An 18,514-nucleotide genomic window follows, 5' to 3' on the forward strand; every position below is an offset into this window, starting at 1 on the left:
ATGGTATTTTTGTTTCTATCCCTTTATTTAGACCTGGAACACCTATACGTTGTTATACCTTTCAAGCCGAGAACACCTCTGTGACATTATAGTTGTTGCTATAGCAACATTAATTGTTTTTTAAATATTGAATACAAATGTATACGTTTTTCAGAAAACTTTGGTCAGGATTTAGAAGGCGTTTTTTGGAATCGGACTCGGGTCTAAATGGGTTAATGAAACCATAAAAAGCACGTAACTTTTACTTACAGCCAGTATGAATGTTGTAGATTTAACACAATTCATCATTCAGACTTTCTCCCATCATGCCATATCTAAGTAACATCCACTGCATTCTTTGACTGTTATCTTGATCGTTTAACATTATTTATGAACATCATAACATAACACAGTGTTGATTTGCCTGCGTGTGCACAGAGTGTCACCTGGCAGTTTGTATTTTCTTTGTATGCATGTCTCTGATTTAACACATTTTATTGTTTCTCCAACTCCTGAACCCCCTCAAAACCAACCCCACTTGTCACTCCTTCTCTTCCTCCACCTGCACCCTTTGACTCTCCCTAACTATCACACCTCCTTTTCGCTCTCATTTTCCATCCCTCATCCTAACGCCCCATCTCCCATTTTCTCCACGCACCTTGTGGCCCCCCAATCCCTCCCCTCCCTTCCCTGCCCTCCCCTCCGTTAACTCTGTCCCTCCCTGGTTTGCTTCATCCATCCATCCCTCCATCCCATCCCTTGTGCATTGTGGATGTGCTGTGTGTGTTGCCCACCAACCATTTCCACCATGGTCACTGCTCACTCCAATCACCCAGCTGGTAGAGGTAAGACCACTGACAGAGCCAGACACTCAACTGGCACTCAGGGGCAGGGCTGACACTGCGTGATTTCATCAACTAACTGAGTATCAGAGTTGTCCTAATCAAGTCTTATCTATCTGCCTGTCTGTCTCACTGCTACACGCTGAGGTTAATGTCCGTTATATTACGGCTGCTGTACTGTAGACGAAGCACAGTGGGATAAAATATGCAAAGGCTTGGAATTTGATCTGGCTTAAAATAGCTGATCCTGAACGATATGATCAATTAAAATATGCTTTGATTGGTTTCCGATCATATTGATTGGTCCTTACCAAGTATTACAACACTATACAATCCAGTATCCTAATATACGGTATACTCTGTGTAGTGCAGTGAGTTGTTTACATTATAACAGAGTGAGCATTGTTTGGAGTTAGAAGTTTGCATACATTCAATGCTATTCTATGCAACGTACATTATATATGTTTGAAGATAAAAATAGATAAATCTCGTGGTGTCTACCAACCCTGAGTGACCAAACCACTAAAGATCTGTCTTATGACCTGTCCCTTCAAGTCTTAAGTTTGTGAACATGGATTAAGCCTGGTTACAAGAGTGAAAAGGCTTTCTAATCCGGAACTTTTTCAGTCTTCTTCAACTAAGCTTGGTCCAAGACTTTTAAACTTTCCCTAGAAGTCCTCTGTGCCATACGATATTCTCCCATGTGGCTAGAATAAATCTGTGTTGTTTGTTCTTTGTTCCAGATAATAATCCCCCCCTCCTAAAAAAAAAAAATCTACCCTTTAGTATGCCCTTGAAAATGGGTTGAAATGTGTGGACAGATGAATCCCTCCTGTTGAACTGTAGATCCAGCCCAGCCCGTACAGCATTCTGCTCATTGGGTGACATGTTGAAAGTATAATGTTGAGATGTTTCTTAGAACAGTAATTCTCAATGTGGGGTTCGGGGACCCCCAGGGGTCCTTGAGGGGGTTCCAGGAGGTCCCCAGCACAATTTGTTAATATAGCGTCAAAATCTGTTTAGCTAGTATACTGGAACCAGTTATTTGAAAATAACCGATCTACAAGCTCACAGTTTGTAGACCACAGTACATAATTAATTCTAAATTAACTCCCTGGGTGAGTGATAGGATTATTGGTGGATGACATGGTTATGTTTCAGTAGATTTACTCATCAAGTGTAGAGAAGTGACACTACTAAAGTACTACCCACCACCTGCCTTAATCTGAGCTGATTTGAAATGATTTATGTCTCAGTAACATCTCCCCACTTTCAAATTGTCACCCTATTGATCCCAAACCTCCCTTGACCTCTTCCTTACAGCCTCCTCCTTCCCCCTAACTTTGTCCTTTACGCTCATCTTCCTTGCCATTGTAGTTCCACGACAAGATGGACCCACTCTTGGAGACCCTGGAGGGGGCCGTTCAGAGACTTCGGCAGCCTCCTCCGGTGGCGGCAGAGGTGGATAAGATCAGAGAGCAGCTGGCGGACCACCGGGCCCAGGGCCTGGAACTGGACAAGCTGCTGCCCTCCTTCTCTGCCCTCTGCGCCCGCGGAGAGGAGCTCATCGGACGGGCATCACACGATGACCCCGCCGCACAGGGTAAGTGGTGGTGGTGATGGTGGTGGGGTGGGGGGTAATAGGGTGGCTGTGGGAATAGAAGTATATCAGATCTAACAGAACTACAACCTCACCGCGTGTTGTAGATTTGCAAAAGATTTGCCAAATTAGGGACGCGGCCAGGATGAAAGCGGTTAAGTCTGTCCTCTATGTTTAATAAATATTTAACCAATGAAAAGAATTAACAAGAGCTAGCAAGAGCTAAAAAATAACTACATCCATTGCTGGTACTCAGCTCCTTTTTTCCATTTCCTGAAATGTTACGGTTTTGGACATACAAGGTCTCCGGCTGACAGCGACGATATAACATTCTGATAAAGGCACAGGATATTAAACACGCACACACATACTACTGCAAAGGCTCAACAGAATACTTCTAGCTATTTGAATTGGCAAAGACACACACACACACACACACACACACACACACACACACACACACACACACACTGCTTCCTTATCACGCTGAGAGGCAGATATTTGGCAGATACTCAGACATATGAACAGTATCTGTGGCAGGAAGGGGGACTGATGTTAAACACACACAGACACACACTCAATATCAGCTTTTCTTGCACAGCGCTTGTCACATGGTGAGACAACACACGCACACATGGACACACACACACACGTCATTGTTCTATCACCCCCCCCTGAGGGGTCTTGCAGCCTTGACTCCCCCCCTCCCTCTCCCGCTCCACTTCTGAGTCCATTTCTTCATGATGAATGACTGCTCTGTGTCCAGGGGGTGGGAGTGGACTGACTTCGGTAAAGGCCTTTCTGTTTTCATTCAGCATGGCTACACCAGACGGCCATATCGACACGTGCAAACTATGAAACCTCAGAAGACATTTTCATTTGTTTAGTCCGTGACAAAATTAATTTGTGATGTCAGCTGTAGTTGTTCAAAATGTCGGAGCTACCTAACGCCTACTGTATCAGTTTAAAAGAGTGCGGGCAAAAACCTGCACACCACATTTCCAAAATGTAAGAGGGCTACCCTCCCATGGCAACATCCCACCACCGCAAACATCCCTTCTCCATCTAATCCTTTCCTTTCCTTCTCCTCTCTCTCCGACGAATGCCGACCAGACTCGCCACAGTTGAAATGCTGTAGCCAAAGACTCGAAATGTTACATGAAGTGTTAAGTTATCGAATAACAGCCAAGCTAGCCTTCTCAAACATGTACTAATAGCATCACCCCCCCCACCTTCACACTCACAGCCCAATCCGATCTTATTCCTAACTTCTCCTCCTCCTCCTCTTTCCAGCCGTACGAGCCCGCCTCCTGCGCCTGCGTTCGCTGTGGGACGAGATCCGCCAGCGGGCCGAGGAGAGAGAGGGGAAGCTGAACGACGTGTTGGACCTGGCTGGCAAGTTCTGGGCCGACATGGCCGCTCTGCTGAGCACGCTGCGCGACTCACAGGACATCGTCAAGGAGCTGGAGGACCCCGGAGTGGACCCCTCGCTCATCAAACAGCAGATAGAGGCTGCGGAGGTACTGTACAGAAAGGGGATAGGGGTTGTGGAAGAGGCAAATGAAAGGGGTGAGATAGGGAAGAGAGTAGGCTGAAAGAGAGATGGGGGGAGGAAGAAAGAGAGGGAGGGAGGGCCCCTTGCTAATCAAACTGTAGATTGAGGGTGCTGAGTTCTACAAATGGATGGGGATCATATGCTTTCTATTTTTGCTGTGTTTCACAATACCAACACATTTTGTGTCTCTGTATGGCAGTGAATAATGACTGTAAATAATATATTATAATCCAGTGTAATAATCTAGTAGCTAGTTTTTCATTTAGATGGAAACACCTGTAGAATGATGCTATGGTTTTGTAACGCTGATGCTGACTGGAGGGGTTTGTTACAGTAAAGTACTCTGTGACTTTAAGCTGTCCCTCACTGTGTTGTTTTATCTTTCCTGCAGGCCATCAAGGCAGAGACAGACGGTTTAAGGGAGGAGCTAGAGTTTGTCAGGACCCTCGGGGCTGACCTCATCTTTGCCTGTGGAGAAACGGAGAAACCTGAAGTAAAAAAGACCATTGATGAGGTGAGAGACTAGAAATGACAGAAAATGGAAAGAGATCAATTGTACCTACATAATACCTACATTTGAAATTATCACCATGGTTAATTGAGCCAGAGTGTGTAATTTAATATTTAATCTCTCTCTCTCTCTCTCTCTCTCACTCTCCCCCCCTCCCTCCCTCCCTCCCTCCCTCCATCCCTGTCTTCAGATGAACGCTGCTTGGGAGGGTCTGAACAGGACATGGAGAGAGAGGATGGAGAGACTGGAGGAGGCCATGACTGCCTCTGTTCAGTACCAGGATGCACTGCAGGTCAGCATACTACAATTAGGGATGGGATTGCACAGGATTGTACTTTTATTTTATTTGGTGTAGAACCTTTGGTGTAGAACCCCTTTTTATTTTTTTAATGAAAATGTATTTGAAGAACTCATTGGGAAATGTCCTCCACCTCACAATTTAATTATAGGAATCACGGTAAAGAAATGGCCAAGTTGCCATTTAAAATTGTACCAAAAGATTGTGATTCCTCACTTATCGCTATTATCATATAAATGCTCAAACGTAAATGCTTATGTGTATGTGTGTGTGTTGTTTGCAGGGCATGTTTGACTATCTGGACAATGCAGTGATCAAACTATGTGACATGACGACAGTGGGAACAGACCTGGGCACTGTCAAACAACAAATCGAAGAACTCAAGGTATGAACAATAATATAAAATACTTGTAATTCAAGTCTTAATGGCTTAACAGCTCAGGATGAAAGTCAGAAGTGCTTTATTTGCAAAGAGTAAATGTACAGTTATGTGCCTCGGTGTCACTGGATAAATCAGTGACTTTGTAGAGTTTCTCTATATGACACATTCACACATACGGTACAGTACACAGCAGACAGGACCTTACAGTGCAGAGTACAATGCAGGGCATGGTTCCCATACATAGAGGTGACTGACATGCCTTGTTTGCAGTTATATTGCACGGAAAAGCTGATTTTGTTCCTAAAAGCACAATTTTGTCAAGTTCTCAACTCATCATCCTACTGCTTTTCCTGTCCACCCTCTCCTCTCCTCCTCCCCTGAGCAGCACTACAAGGTGGAAGTGTACCAGCAGCAGATTGACATGGAGAAGCTGTGCCACCAGGGGGAGCTGCTGCTGAAGAAGGTGTCAGACCAGACGGACAGAGACATGATCCAGGAGCCCCTCACCGAGCTCAGACACCTCTGGGAAAACCTGGGCGACAAGATCACCCACAGACAGGTGACAGAAACCCACACATGTATTCTGTGATGCTGGGAAAAATACGCGTGCATATCGTCGCTGTCGGGCAGAAACCTCTTATCTCCATATTCTTATATTTTTGTGTGTTTTCGTAAATTACCGTAATGCCCTACTTGATCAGAGTACAGCGTCACCCAAAAGTATCAAAAGTAGCAGATCGGCAAGCTCGAAACATGGCGCGAAGGGGCGCGTTTTGAGCTGCTTGTAGATCTGCTACTTTTGCTATTTTTGAATTGAAATCCTGAAAAGTAACAGTTTTGGACATCCACCCAACAGAGACGATAATACAATGTTATACGATATACTCTGTAATGCCAGTTGAACCAGGTGTTGGGGTAATTTCAAACTAAAGTATCTTTTTCTTAGTTTCTGTGTTTAACGCTCCATTCCTCTGTCTCGCTTCCCGAACAGCACAAGTTGGAGGGAGCTCTGCTGGCCCTGGGTCAGTTCCAGCATGCCCTGGCTGAGCTTCAGGCATGGCTGAATCACACACACACCACCCTGGACACACAGCGACCCATCAACTCTGACCCCAAGGCGATAGAGATCGAGCTGGCTAAGCATCACGTACGTGCATATTTTCAACAAGCATGTTCAGTTTGAGCCCCTTTTCCCTCTCCTTCACTCACTCTAACCCTAACTCTTGATTGTCACAAAGCTGAAACTTCAATATATATTTCTATTCTTTCCTGTTTCTGAGCAATTCTTTCTAGATTTATTTATTTTTCTTCTTTTTTTTTTTGCCTTAATGTTTTAGGTCTCTGATAATTTAATGTCTTGGTGATAAGAAAGTAAAACTAATAGTAAGATGATCTTTTTCTGTTGGGCATCTCTAGCCTAAGATTTAATGCAAAAAATACACAACCCATTAAGGTATCGTAACACTACAATCAACCAAAAAGGCAGACTACAGTATGTGTTCAGTCTAGAATATTATGCAGTGTGATTTTAATCTTGTGCTAAAGCACACAATGGAAGCACACTGTGCTTCTATTCTTTCCTAAACACTTGAACCACATGTGCATTCTGACATCATAGTCTTAAGTCTTCCCATTCTCTTTCTTCCAGGTGCTGCGTAACGACGTGCTGTCCCATCATGCCACAGTGGAGGCGGTGAACAGAGCTGGCGCTGAGCTGCTAGAGTCCACTCCTGGAGACGAGGCCAGTCACCTCAGAGACCAGTTGGAGCATCTGAACCAGAGCTGGGAGAGTCTGCTGCTCAAGACCCAGGAGAGACAGAAGCTACTGGAGGCTGCTCTCCATCAGGTACTCTATTGCAGGAGAAACAGGCTTCCATGGGATGGGGTTTCTTGCGGGCACCTTTACATGACAAAGTTTCCGTAGGTTTCTTGTTGACATAACATTTTATCCCTGTGATAATCCCTGCGTGTCAAATAAGGAACACTTGCAATGCAATAATGTAATAAGATGTTATCCAAAAGGCAGAGGCAGAATGGATGAACGATCGTGATCATGTCATTCTGACCCTGAGACTGTTCTTCCTTTCTCTTCCCTCTCTTCATCCCATCTCTCCTCCTCCAGGCTGAGGGATTCCATGGGGAGCTAGAGGAGTTCCTCCAGTGGCTCAGGAGGACAGAGAGCCAACTGTCTGCTGCCAAACCAACAGGTGGTCTGCCTGAGACCGCCAGGGAACAGCTGCAGCAGCATCTGGTAAACAAAACACTTATTACACCATGACACCTATAGCATATGCACACTGCGCCATAACACTAACAGCATCTTGCAATATACTACTATATACTACTGCCACATACAGTAATGCAGCATAACATGTATTGTACAGAAACAACAATTATACTAGACCATTCTAAAGCCTAATTTGTGCTCCGTCACACAACGGTGTTGCACACCAAAAACAGCAGACCTAAAAGCTCACGATGTGTCGAGGATGCGACGTTGTGAGCATTATGTCTCGGCTGTCTTCGGCATGCTACACAACCGTGCGACAAAGTATTCGTAAATAACAATATTATAAAAGTATTTAGTTAACGACAGAGATAAAAGATTGCTCAGAGTATTAGGTGACATGTCCCTACGCCCATCCTTTCACTCAAAAAGATACTTGCCGTATGCTGTCCATGAATTTTTAATAGCTGCCATTGTCAAAAACGAACGTTTGAAACACAGTAAGACTCCTCCTCCCTGGCCAGTGCTCTGGATGCATGTCAGTGAGTGTTGGTGTATAATCCTGGTGTGTCCAGCCACCTGTGTCTGTCTTGGACCTGGCGTATCATCTACCTACGTCTATTTTATCTCTGTCCCTCTCTCTTGGACCTGCTGTATCATCGACTGTGTCTACACCTATCTCTGTCTCTTCTCCAGGAGCTTCAGGCCCAGTTGGCCCAGCGGGGAGACCCATACAACCGTCTATTGGACCAGGGAGAGTCCATGCTGTTGGCCCGTGGTGGGGAGGAGGGTCCTGGGACCACCCAGACCCAGCAGAACCTGGCCATGCTGCAGAACAAATGGGCTAGCCTCAACACCAAGATGGACGACCGCAAGGTAAGACTGTGTTGCTCTGCTCTCTGTCCTTTGTGGTTGCCATTCTAATTTAACACTTTATTTTTTATAATTACTGTAAACCATTTATGAATATTATCATCAATATACCTATCTAAATGCAATTTTGTCATAATATATTTTTTCTCTGTGCACTAATTATTATCATTAGTAAAATATGACATTCTTGGAATGTATCAATAATTCATGTAGTTGCTCAGTAAATAACTTGCACAGTGAAGCTATAATTGTGTTTTTTTCTCGATGAACTTACTGAGACGGAAAGTGAATTCAATACTCCTGTTTTCCTCCTTCCTTTCTACAGGCGAAACTGGAGGAGGCTGTTTCCTTGGCGACAGGGTTCCAGACCTCTCTCCAGGACACCATCAACTGGCTGACCCAGGCTGAACAGACCCTCAACATGGCCCAGCCCCCCAGCCTCATCCTGGACACTGTCCTGTTCCAAATAGATGAACACAAGGTAACGGACATGGCACTCAATGGTATAATGTATATACTGTATACTGAATATAGTGTAGGAAGTCTGTATAATACAGTAGTAGTGTAGTAGTACTTTATTTAGCCAGATGTGCTTGGCTCTTCTGTCTAATGGCTGTCCTTCAGTTGATGACAACTCCACGGATATTGTACAGCCAAAAAGGTGCATTTTGACTGTTCTCCTAGAACATATTGAAGTGATTACTTATTTATTCTTCCTCTCTCTCTCTCTCTCTCTCTCTCTCTCTCTCTCTCTCTCTCTCTCTCTCTCTCTCCAGGTGTTCGTGAACGAGGTCAACACCCACAGAGAACAGGTTCTGGCACTAGAAAAGGCCGGCTCTCAACTCCGCTTCGCCAGTCTCAAGCAAGATGTGGTTTTGATTAAGAACCTACTGCTGAGTGTCCAGGCCCGCTGGGATAAGCTCGTCCAAAGATCTCTGGACCGAGGCCGACACCTGGATGAGGCCCGCAAACGGGCCAAACAGGTACTGGCGTCCTGTATGGGATTGAGATTCAGATCTGCTGTTGTCGCCAAATTCAGCCCAGAATAAGGACTCTAGGGTTCATGTGGTTAACCCTAATGTTAGAGATCCTGAGACCTATTGCTGTGCTCTGTCTAATGCCTCAACGTTTTTAAGGGAAACATGCATTATTTGAATCTATATATTTTAGAGACCGATGCATTACATTCTAATAAATCATATTCCAGAGGTATTTCAACATGAAGTGTGTCTGGCTCATGTCATTTAGCAGCAGAAAATGCTAACTTCAGTGATGGAATTCTCTCAGAGATATGAAACCATATGTTGCTCTCTTTCTGCAGTTCCACGAGGCGTGGAGGAAGTTGACCGACTGGCTGGAGGAGGCAGAGAACAGGCTGGACTCGGAGCTGGAGATCTCCAATGAACCAGACAAGATCAAAGTTCAGCTGGCCAAACACAAGGTAAGGAACCATGAAGACCATGTCTGTTGTTTCACACATCTACATATTAATTTGTGCACACACTGACATAATAACAACTATGCGCTTTAGTAGCTTGCAGTAATTATCTCTTTCTCTGTCTCTCTCTCTCTCCATACGCAGGAGTTCCAGAAGGCGCTGGGCTCCAAGCAGCCACTATACGACACCACGGTTCGGTCTGGTAAGGCCATGAGGGACAAGGCCCAGCTCCCAGCTGACACCCAGGATATGGACCACCTGCTGGGAGAGGTCCGGGACAAGTGGGACACTGTCTGTGGAAAGAGTGTTGAGAGGTGAGAGGAAAGAGGCTGCATTCATCCACTTGTTGCACTCGTTCAGTTTGTTCAGTTCTGCCTCGTTTTTTCTATTTGCTGGATGACTATGTTCAGAAAACAAATAGAATCCAATCAGATTGCATCTTATACATAACGGGTATTGTGTATTATCACATGTAATAAAAAATATTAAATATACAGTATAGATCTCTCAGCAAGAAACCTCAATGGTCAAATATTTATTCCAGCTGCGCTGTTATTTCCCATAAAGCATGGCTAGCTCGTTAGTTTGCGGTTTTACTCCTTCACCTGTTACATTATCATGTGACATCAAGTATCATATATGATATAATAAAACAAAACCAATAATCTCTGCTCTCTCTCTCTCTCTCTCTCTCTCTGTCAGGCAACATAAGCTGGAGGAGGCGCTGCTGTTCTCAGGTCAGTTTGCCGAGGCCCTCCAGGCCCTGGTGGACTGGCTGTACCGAGTAGAGCCACAGCTGGCTGAGGACCTGCCTGTCCATGGAGACCTGGATCTGGTCACAAACCTCATGGACTCGCACAAGGTACTGGTCCATACGTTTGGTCTGCACTGCAAGCCTTATTTCTGATTGGTCTCCACTTGACAAACAGTTGCAATGGTAGTCACAAGACTCTGGGTTACTTACTCAGTTTTTACGTAGATCAGTGGTTCTCAAAGTGGGGTCCGGGGACCCCCAGGGGTCCTGGGGGGGGGGGGGGGGGGGGGAGAAGTAATTAGTATAGCGTCACAATTATTGTATCCATTTAAATGTTGGCTATTTAAACAAGGGAACCAGGGGACCTGGTACTGCCAGACCCCTAGTGGTTGAAATCTGAATGGCCGGAAATCTGAATGGCCGACAGAGCACTACGTCACGCTAAGCTTGGCCAATCAAAAAGAGGGACATGTAAGCACCATATATGGACGAAAACGTTGACCGGGAGGAAAGAGGGACCGACAAAGCCTCATGTAGGCCTGACCCCCTGGGTCTGGCAAAAATAGCTGATATTTCTTTATTCTTTTGAAAAATATTGAAAATGTTTGGGATTTTTTTTATAATTTAGATTTCTCTTCTGTGGGTCCCTGACACAAACTTTTTTCAGTTGGGGGTCCGCGGCCAAATACATATCAATTTGGGGGTCCTTGTTTGAGAACCACTGACGTAGATGATGTACGTGCATTACAGTTAAGCATGAGAGTGAAAAAACTCACAAAGCACTGTCCACTCCCAGGCCTTCCAGAAGGAGCTGGGCAAGAGAACCGGCAATGTTCATACGCTGAAGCGCTCGGCCCGCGAGCTGATGGAGACGGGCCGCGAAGACACGGCCTGGGTCAAAGTTCAGCTGCAGGAGCTCAGCAACCGCTGGGATATGGTCTGCGCTCTGTCCGTCACCAAGCAGACCCGGCTCGAGCATGCCCTCAAACAGGTCAGAGGAGAAGCACTTCTTTACAGCGTATACACAGCGGAACGTTTACTGTAATCGTGTGTCTTAAAAGGACCTGAAATGATCACTGAATAGTTTTCTCAGCTATAGAGAGTTAAAGGATATCAACAATTGTAAATTAAGTTTTAGTGATATTATGTTATGTTTTAAAACGTTATTTTATTAAAAACAGTCAGAAGTATTGAGGCTGTGTCTATTTTCTGGATAGACCGGATTGTGAAAAATAAAAAGGCCAGAGATAGACAGTTGTGAGGATTCTTTGTCCTTCAGAGGTATAGCATCTAACAGAAGATTCTAATAACATCTTTTATGAAAAATATATTTAAAGATGGAGTGCCATGATATTTTTCAACCCTAAAACCTGATCATAAGGTATTATTATTATGTAAGGATTTTTTTCAACAAAAAAAAAGTGTACAGTAAGTGTTAAAATGTTGTTTTTATGTAGACACACCCACCAGTGCATTAAGTATACCTGGTTCTCACCTTAGCACCTCCTCCACCACCTTAGCACCACCCACCTGTCCTAGTCCCTCCTCCTCCTCATGCCCACACCTGTTGTGTTATGATAATGAGGGGGAGGGTGTGGGCTTTGTGATGTCACTAAAGCGCTGTTTCTCTATTGGCACATTTGACCCTCAAGGTTTCAGCCTCCAGGAAAAAACTCCAAATAGTCAGAGAAGACATAAAACACCATAAAAACACCACCGGGGGGCTTAATGAAGTTCTATCAACCTCATAGACACATGAAAAACAGAAAAAGTGCAAAAACATGGCACCACCTCTTTAAAAAATGTGAAAAAAATGAACAAAAAAACAATGTAAACGGTATTCTCCACTAGTCTACACTGTGCTTCACTGCCATCTCCACATCCCTCCATCTTTCTCCCCAGGCGGAGGAGTTCCGCGCGGCGGTGCAGATGCTCCTGGAGTGGCTCTCGGAGGCGGAGCAGACCCTGCGTTTCCGCGGCGTCCTCCCCGAGGAAGCGGAGACCCTGCAGACCCTGTTGCACACGCACCGCGACTTCATGGGCACCGTGGAGGACAAGAGGGCAGATGTCAACAGAGCAGCCGGCATGGGGGAGGCCATCCTGCCCTCGTGTCACCCCGACTGCATCACCACCATCAAGCACTGGATCACCATCATCAGGGCACGCTTCGAGGAGGTGAGGGCCACGGACAGGAGGTCGGGAGACGGGTCATCATCGCCTTGCTGGCTTGTGGTGGACATTTTTGTCAAAATTATATTTTTGCCGTGGACACCCGAAATGAGTAGACAAACACATAAAGAGCTAGGTCTGTAACTCTCAGAGTTATGGGGGTCCTTGAAAGTAAAACGTTTGAGAACCACTGTACCAGTGGACTCCTAATGTGCCGTAGTGTCATAGTAAATCAGTGTCATACATATTCTGAAGAAAACCTGGAGACTGACATTCAGTAATTGGGTCTTATGATCAAAGAACGTTATAATGGTGTGTAAAAACAAGCAATGTCTTGCCACGGACACATTCTTCCGTGTACGGACACATTCTTCCGTGTACGGACATATTGATGACCCCTGGGAGGGAGGGAATGCTTATATATGTTGAGGAGTTGCAAGGATGGAGGTGTAAGGGGTTGAGGAGGGCAGGGAAAGAGGGGAGATGGAAGTTGGAGATGCAGCTGTCCTCTGGTTTACAATTCACTCATGTCTGAGTCTTATTTTTGTTGTTTGTTTATTGGTAATCCATCATTTAGCCGGTCAGATCACACGGATCCCTTCGAAAAAAAAAGCTTTTTCTCTATTAATCAATAATTCTGCTTCCTACAGGTGCTGACGTGGGCCAAGCAGCACGAGCAGCGCCTGGAGACGGCCCTGACGGAGCTGCTCAACAACGCCAACCTATTGGAGCAGCTGTTGTCATGGCTGCAGTTTGCTGAGACCACATTGGTCCAGAGAGACACGGAGCCCCTCCCGCAGGACATCTCTCAAGTCAAAACACTCATCTCAGAACACCAGGTTGGTCTCTCGTTGGCTACTGTAACTGACTCAACAGACATTTTGTTCATATGCTGACTTTACTGTACTAGCTAGATTAGTATATCTGAAATTGAACAAATGTCCTTTGTGTTTGTCCTCAGGTGTTTATGGAGGAGATGACAAGGAAGCAGCCTGACGTGGACAAGGTGACTAAGACCTACAAGAGGAAACCAGCCGGGCCTCCCAGCAGCCTGGCTGAGAGGAGGGGAGCGCGTACCGGTAAGTCTCTCTGCGTAACCTTAAAGGCTGACTTATATTTAGTTATATTTAGTTAGTTATACTTAGCAACTAAGTTTAAATCAGGCTTTACACACACAAGCAGAGATGTGATTGGGAACTCAAAACTAAAAAGACACAGCAGCAGTAGCTCATAGCATCAACCCCCCTGTGACTAGGTATTGAATATCTAGTTACTACAGAAATACAGATCTAACTCTGTGAACTACCTGCCGCATGATATGAAATAAAGACTGTTGTTGTGTGGTGTTTCTCTCCTCTTGCTCCCTCTACAGGTAAACACCAGCAACAGCAGCAGCAACAGGCAGCCATGCAGTTTGCCGGGACCAACCCGCGGCTCAACCAACTCTGTGCCCGGTGGCAGCAAGTGTGGCTGCTGGCACTCGACCGCCAGCGCAAACTCAACGACGGTCTGGATAGACTCGAGGAGGTGCGTGTTTCATTCAATTTTTTTTATCAGTTTCATTTATGTTACATTTACATATATAAATTTCAGCTGACTGGAGGATTTATATACCCATTCTATTCTCTCTCTCGCTCGCTCGCTCTCTCTCTCTCTCTCTCTCTCTCGATCTCATTCGTAGCTGAAAGAATTTGCCAACTTTGACTTTGATGTGTGGAGGAAGAAGTACATGCGCTGGATGAACCACAAGAAGTCTCGTGTCATGGACTTCTTCAGACGCATCGACAAGGACCAGGACGGCAAGATCACACGGCAGGAGTTTATCGACGGCATCCTGGCCTCAAGTAGGTCCACATTATTTGACTGGTTGATTTCACAGGCAATCTTTTCTTCTCCCCACAATTAGCTCAACAGAGTGTATGGCTTCTGAGGACTTTTTCACTAATATTGATTGGAATGTCCTCAACTGAAAGACCAGACTGATTTCTTTAGCCTCATCTCCACCAGTTAGCAGTTACATTTGGAAGGTTAGGACTGCTGTCTGGCTGTCGTCCGTACTCAGCTGATTGTTTGCTGTCCTCCTGTGCAGAGTTCCCCACCAGCAAGCTGGAGATGACAGCGGTGGCAGACATCTTTGACCGAGATGGAGATGGTTATATCGACTACTACGAGTTTGTAGCTGCTCTGCACCCCAACAAGGATGCCTACAGACCCACCACCGACGCCGACAAGATTGAGGACGAGGTGAGGGATGCCGTCAACATTGATTCACGCACACACACACACACACACACACACACACACACACACACACACACACACACACACACACACACACACACACACACACACACACAAATACACAGCCTTCTCACGTGCCCTCTTGTTTTCCTGTACAGGTGACACGGCAGGTTGCCCAGTGTAAATGTGCCAAGAGGTTCCAAGTAGAGCAGATTGGAGAGAACAAGTACCGGGTAAGTCCACTGGTGTGGTGCTACAAGTAGAGTTCACTGTGCAGTGAAATGTTAACCGTTTAGTCAAATTGTATTATTTCAGTTTAAACGTTTGATGAATATTGAATCCGTTTGATATTTCCCAACAGCAGAATTAGGAACATTCATTGGTAGTTGTCATTAGTATCTGTTAATAAATAGTTTAATTGTCTTATTGGTTGTAATCAGTGTTGTCCGGTGCAGGCTGCGTGCATTCACTGCATCATCAAGCACCAATTAACCCCTCACCCCTTTCAGCATTAAAGTGTCAGTCAGTCATCTTCGTGTGTGTCTACGTGTACCTCTCACAACATCATGTGCTCATGGTGTATTTCAGAGGTGTCTGAATGTATAATAACAGTGACATGTCATCATAACATTCACATAACATGTTGTGTTACATCTCACAGCACTGCGGCTGTGCATCATCACCATGACACTAACATCAGCCATGTTGTAAATGTGAAGCCTCAGTTATACTTTGTTGCACACGGGTGTCACGCACCGATAATGGCAGATCTACAAGCTCACAAGGCGTCACAGAGCTGTGAGCTTGTATACTATGCTATTTTACGGCGCGCGACACCTGCACACAACTAAGAACAAATGAGGCTTAACAGTGTGGATGCACATTGACCCTCCAGATACAGTACTTAGCAGGCGTATGGCTATGCCCTTTTATGCTAGTATTGCAAAATGAGCATTGTTAGCGGTGGTTCGGCTGCAGTAGACCTGCAGTAGTCAAATAAGTAAAAGTCAACTTGGCCAAGATAATGCAGTAGTGTTAAAAAGTAGAAAGCAGTGAGTGCCCCGGGTGGCTCACCTGGTAACAGCGCATATCACATAAATAAGGCTGTAGTCCTTCCCGCAGCTGGCCCAGGTTTTTGCTGCTCATTGTACAGTAACTATCAAGAATATAACAGAAATGAAAAAAGTAAAGTGCCAAGTAGAAAGAAAAGATTTGGTTCAGATTATGTAGTATTATAACATAGCTATTTTCCTATAGCAAAGCCATTATGTTATGTAACCACATACTGTATAGGTATTAAAAAAGCATTTTTGATACAGTGTACAGTAATACCTGCTTAGCCTGGGCTCTCAGTGTGCATCTATGTAGCATTATGCTGCAGCTTGTTCTGGATCAGCCATCAGCACCGCTGTCTCTGCCTCCATTCTTCATCATTATCCATTGGTTAATGATACCCATAGTGTCTTACAACAGCGACACAGGGGACACTAATTGCACCCAGATTTGTTCTTGTCATTTCTGTTGTCCTTCTGTCCACCTCATCCTTTGTTTGTTTATGTCTACGTGTGTGTTGATGTTTCCATCTGGCTTCACTGTCTCACTGACTGTCACTTCCATCTCACTACACGTGGCAGTTTTACATCGCATTCTCACTTCACCATCACAGCATTCACATGCATTCTTGTCCACTGCTTCTCTTCACATACACAGCTATGCTTGTGCAGGAATACAAATTCAAAAATTATTATAAATTATGATTACAATTTATAATATAATATAATTATAATTATAAATGCAGATTACAAAGATTTCAGGATTATAAATGTATAGGTCAGGATCCGCCCTGGCTCATATGGTATTTGCAAGTAATTCTCAGCATTTATTTATTTCCAGATTGGTGGAGTTTAATGCATAATGGGCAAGTCAGGTCGTGTTAATAGCAGAAAAGTCGATTTTCAAGCACTTTGCTCATGCTGTGTCTAAACGTCCTGACAGTTATTGCATTGTCCTGTAGCACAAACTCGTGATTTGGTTCCAATGAAAGCAAATCCTATTTGACCCAAGTCTATGAAGCATCATGTATAGAAGAGACTTCACCAGTATGTATATATATACTATATATTCATATACCATAAATATACAGGATACTGTATATATACGGTATATAGTTCTATATAGGGCATATAGAACAGACTTTACATGCATAATGCCTTTATGTGCAAAAAATACCAAATAGAGCTGTAGTCGATGTCACTACTGTTGTTTCACTCTTTCTCTTTTTCTTTCTCCTTGTGTCTCTCTCCTCTCTCGTCCTCCGGATGATTAATTGTAGTTCTTCCTTGGAAACCAGGTAAAGTGACTCCCGCGTCAGTGATCGGACCTCTGAAACCTGCTTTCTGCTTTTCCTCCGATGGAGTGCTCTCAATTAATTTAATGCCCTGTACAAAATACTTAAAGCCCTACTTTATACCATAAAGTTGTTGCGTGGCAGAAGTTGTCCATCTACAAGCTCACAACACTTCATGATGCGATGTGTTATGAGGTTAGATCGGCTATTTTGGAAAATCTTTGAATTTTTTTTAAAAGCTACATGCCCAAAGTAGTGACAACAGGTTGAAAGTGGCTACGGGTGGGTACCTATGGGACCACTGTATCTTACGCTACTTACACAGCACAGACCACCAGGGAAATTTCACATCATAAAATGCCAACCTAAATGTACGTGGAGCACTCCATTGTTGGCTTTGTGAGCTCGTGAGCAGGTTTCACTGTCCAATTGTGCTCTTGGTGTGATTTGTATTGCGTGGAGAATGACAAATTGCGCAAAGTGAGATGGACGACAATGATTATGTCTGAAGTGGTAATTAGTGGTGAGGCGATCTTCTGTGCTTTAGAGCTAGAACGCTGGGAACAAAATCAAACTGCTGGGGACCGAAACTCAGCAGAATCTGCTTGGGTGTACTGCTTTTGCTGTGGGTATAGAAATTTAAAGTATTGTAATTATTTCTGAAAATTTACAGCAAATCTAACAGACGTTCTCAGAGTAAGTTGTCTGTGGGGGTGCGCTGCATCAGACAGACCATGGTGTAGACAACAGATCAAGTCATTGATGCATGTATTGTTTAGTGATGACCTGCATGGAGTGGATCTAGTGCTCAGGGTTTGGGGAAAGGGCTGCTTGGTGTGTGAAGGCTATCAGTCGTTTGAAGCCTCAATGTCAATGTGCCAAGAATTGTTCACTCACTGAATTCCTGTTTCTCACCACCCCCCCAATCCCCACTCATTCTTTTTCTTCTCTCTCTCTCTCTCCACTCTTGTCTCTGTTCTTTCGCCAATCACTCTCTTTCCTCTGTCTGTCTCACCTCTTTTCCATCCATCTACCTATATTTGTCCTCCTTTCTCGTCTATTCCATCTCACCCCGCCCCTGTTCTCCACTCAATCTCTGTCGCTTCTGTTCCGTTATCTTCACCTCTATCCTCCTCTTCCTCTCTGCGGTCCCTGTGCACCATCAGTTCGGAGACTCCCAGCAGCTGCGTCTGGTGCGTATCCTGCGCAGCACGGTCATGGTGAGGGTCGGCGGTGGTTGGATGGCCCTGGACGAGTTCCTGGTCAAGAATGATCCATGCAGAGGTTAGTGGTGCTTG

The 18,514-nt window shown here is 44.8% G+C and overlaps 1 protein-coding gene across 11 annotated transcripts in view; it reads left to right on the forward strand.

Moving 5' to 3' along the window:
• The window catches only part of macf1a (microtubule actin crosslinking factor 1a), a 301,232-nt gene that overhangs the window by 273,711 nt on the left and 9,007 nt on the right, over positions 1–18,514 (forward strand). For 9 of the 11 annotated variants that reach the window (XM_080442895.1, XM_080442891.1, XM_080442889.1 and 6 more), the window contains 25 exons: positions 2,199–2,424; positions 3,715–3,941; positions 4,368–4,490; positions 4,678–4,779; positions 5,069–5,170; positions 5,553–5,726; positions 6,159–6,314; positions 6,816–7,013; positions 7,290–7,418; positions 8,091–8,270; positions 8,593–8,748; positions 9,044–9,250; positions 9,589–9,708; positions 9,850–10,019; positions 10,408–10,567; positions 11,256–11,450; positions 12,362–12,634; positions 13,279–13,467; positions 13,590–13,707; positions 14,001–14,155; positions 14,310–14,472; positions 14,718–14,872; positions 15,028–15,102; positions 17,202–17,219; positions 18,383–18,500. In XM_080442895.1, coding sequence (XP_080299021.1) covers positions 2,199–2,424; positions 3,715–3,941; positions 4,368–4,490; positions 4,678–4,779; positions 5,069–5,170; positions 5,553–5,726; positions 6,159–6,314; positions 6,816–7,013; positions 7,290–7,418; positions 8,091–8,270; positions 8,593–8,748; positions 9,044–9,250; positions 9,589–9,708; positions 9,850–10,019; positions 10,408–10,567; positions 11,256–11,450; positions 12,362–12,634; positions 13,279–13,467; positions 13,590–13,707; positions 14,001–14,155; positions 14,310–14,472; positions 14,718–14,872; positions 15,028–15,102; positions 17,202–17,219; positions 18,383–18,500 — 3,889 coding nt within the window. The remainder of the gene's footprint in view (positions 1–2,198; positions 2,425–3,714; positions 3,942–4,367; positions 4,491–4,677; positions 4,780–5,068; positions 5,171–5,552; positions 5,727–6,158; positions 6,315–6,815; positions 7,014–7,289; positions 7,419–8,090; positions 8,271–8,592; positions 8,749–9,043; positions 9,251–9,588; positions 9,709–9,849; positions 10,020–10,407; positions 10,568–11,255; positions 11,451–12,361; positions 12,635–13,278; positions 13,468–13,589; positions 13,708–14,000; positions 14,156–14,309; positions 14,473–14,717; positions 14,873–15,027; positions 15,103–17,201; positions 17,220–18,382; positions 18,501–18,514) is intronic. The other 2 variants (XM_080442892.1, XM_080442896.1) reach the window with 1 other exon arrangement.

The sequence above is a fragment of the Gymnoscopelus braueri genome, assembly GCF_963280865.1.
Source record: "Gymnoscopelus braueri genome assembly, chromosome: 11".
Classification (NCBI taxonomy): Eukaryota; Metazoa; Chordata; class Actinopteri; order Myctophiformes; family Myctophidae; genus Gymnoscopelus; species Gymnoscopelus braueri.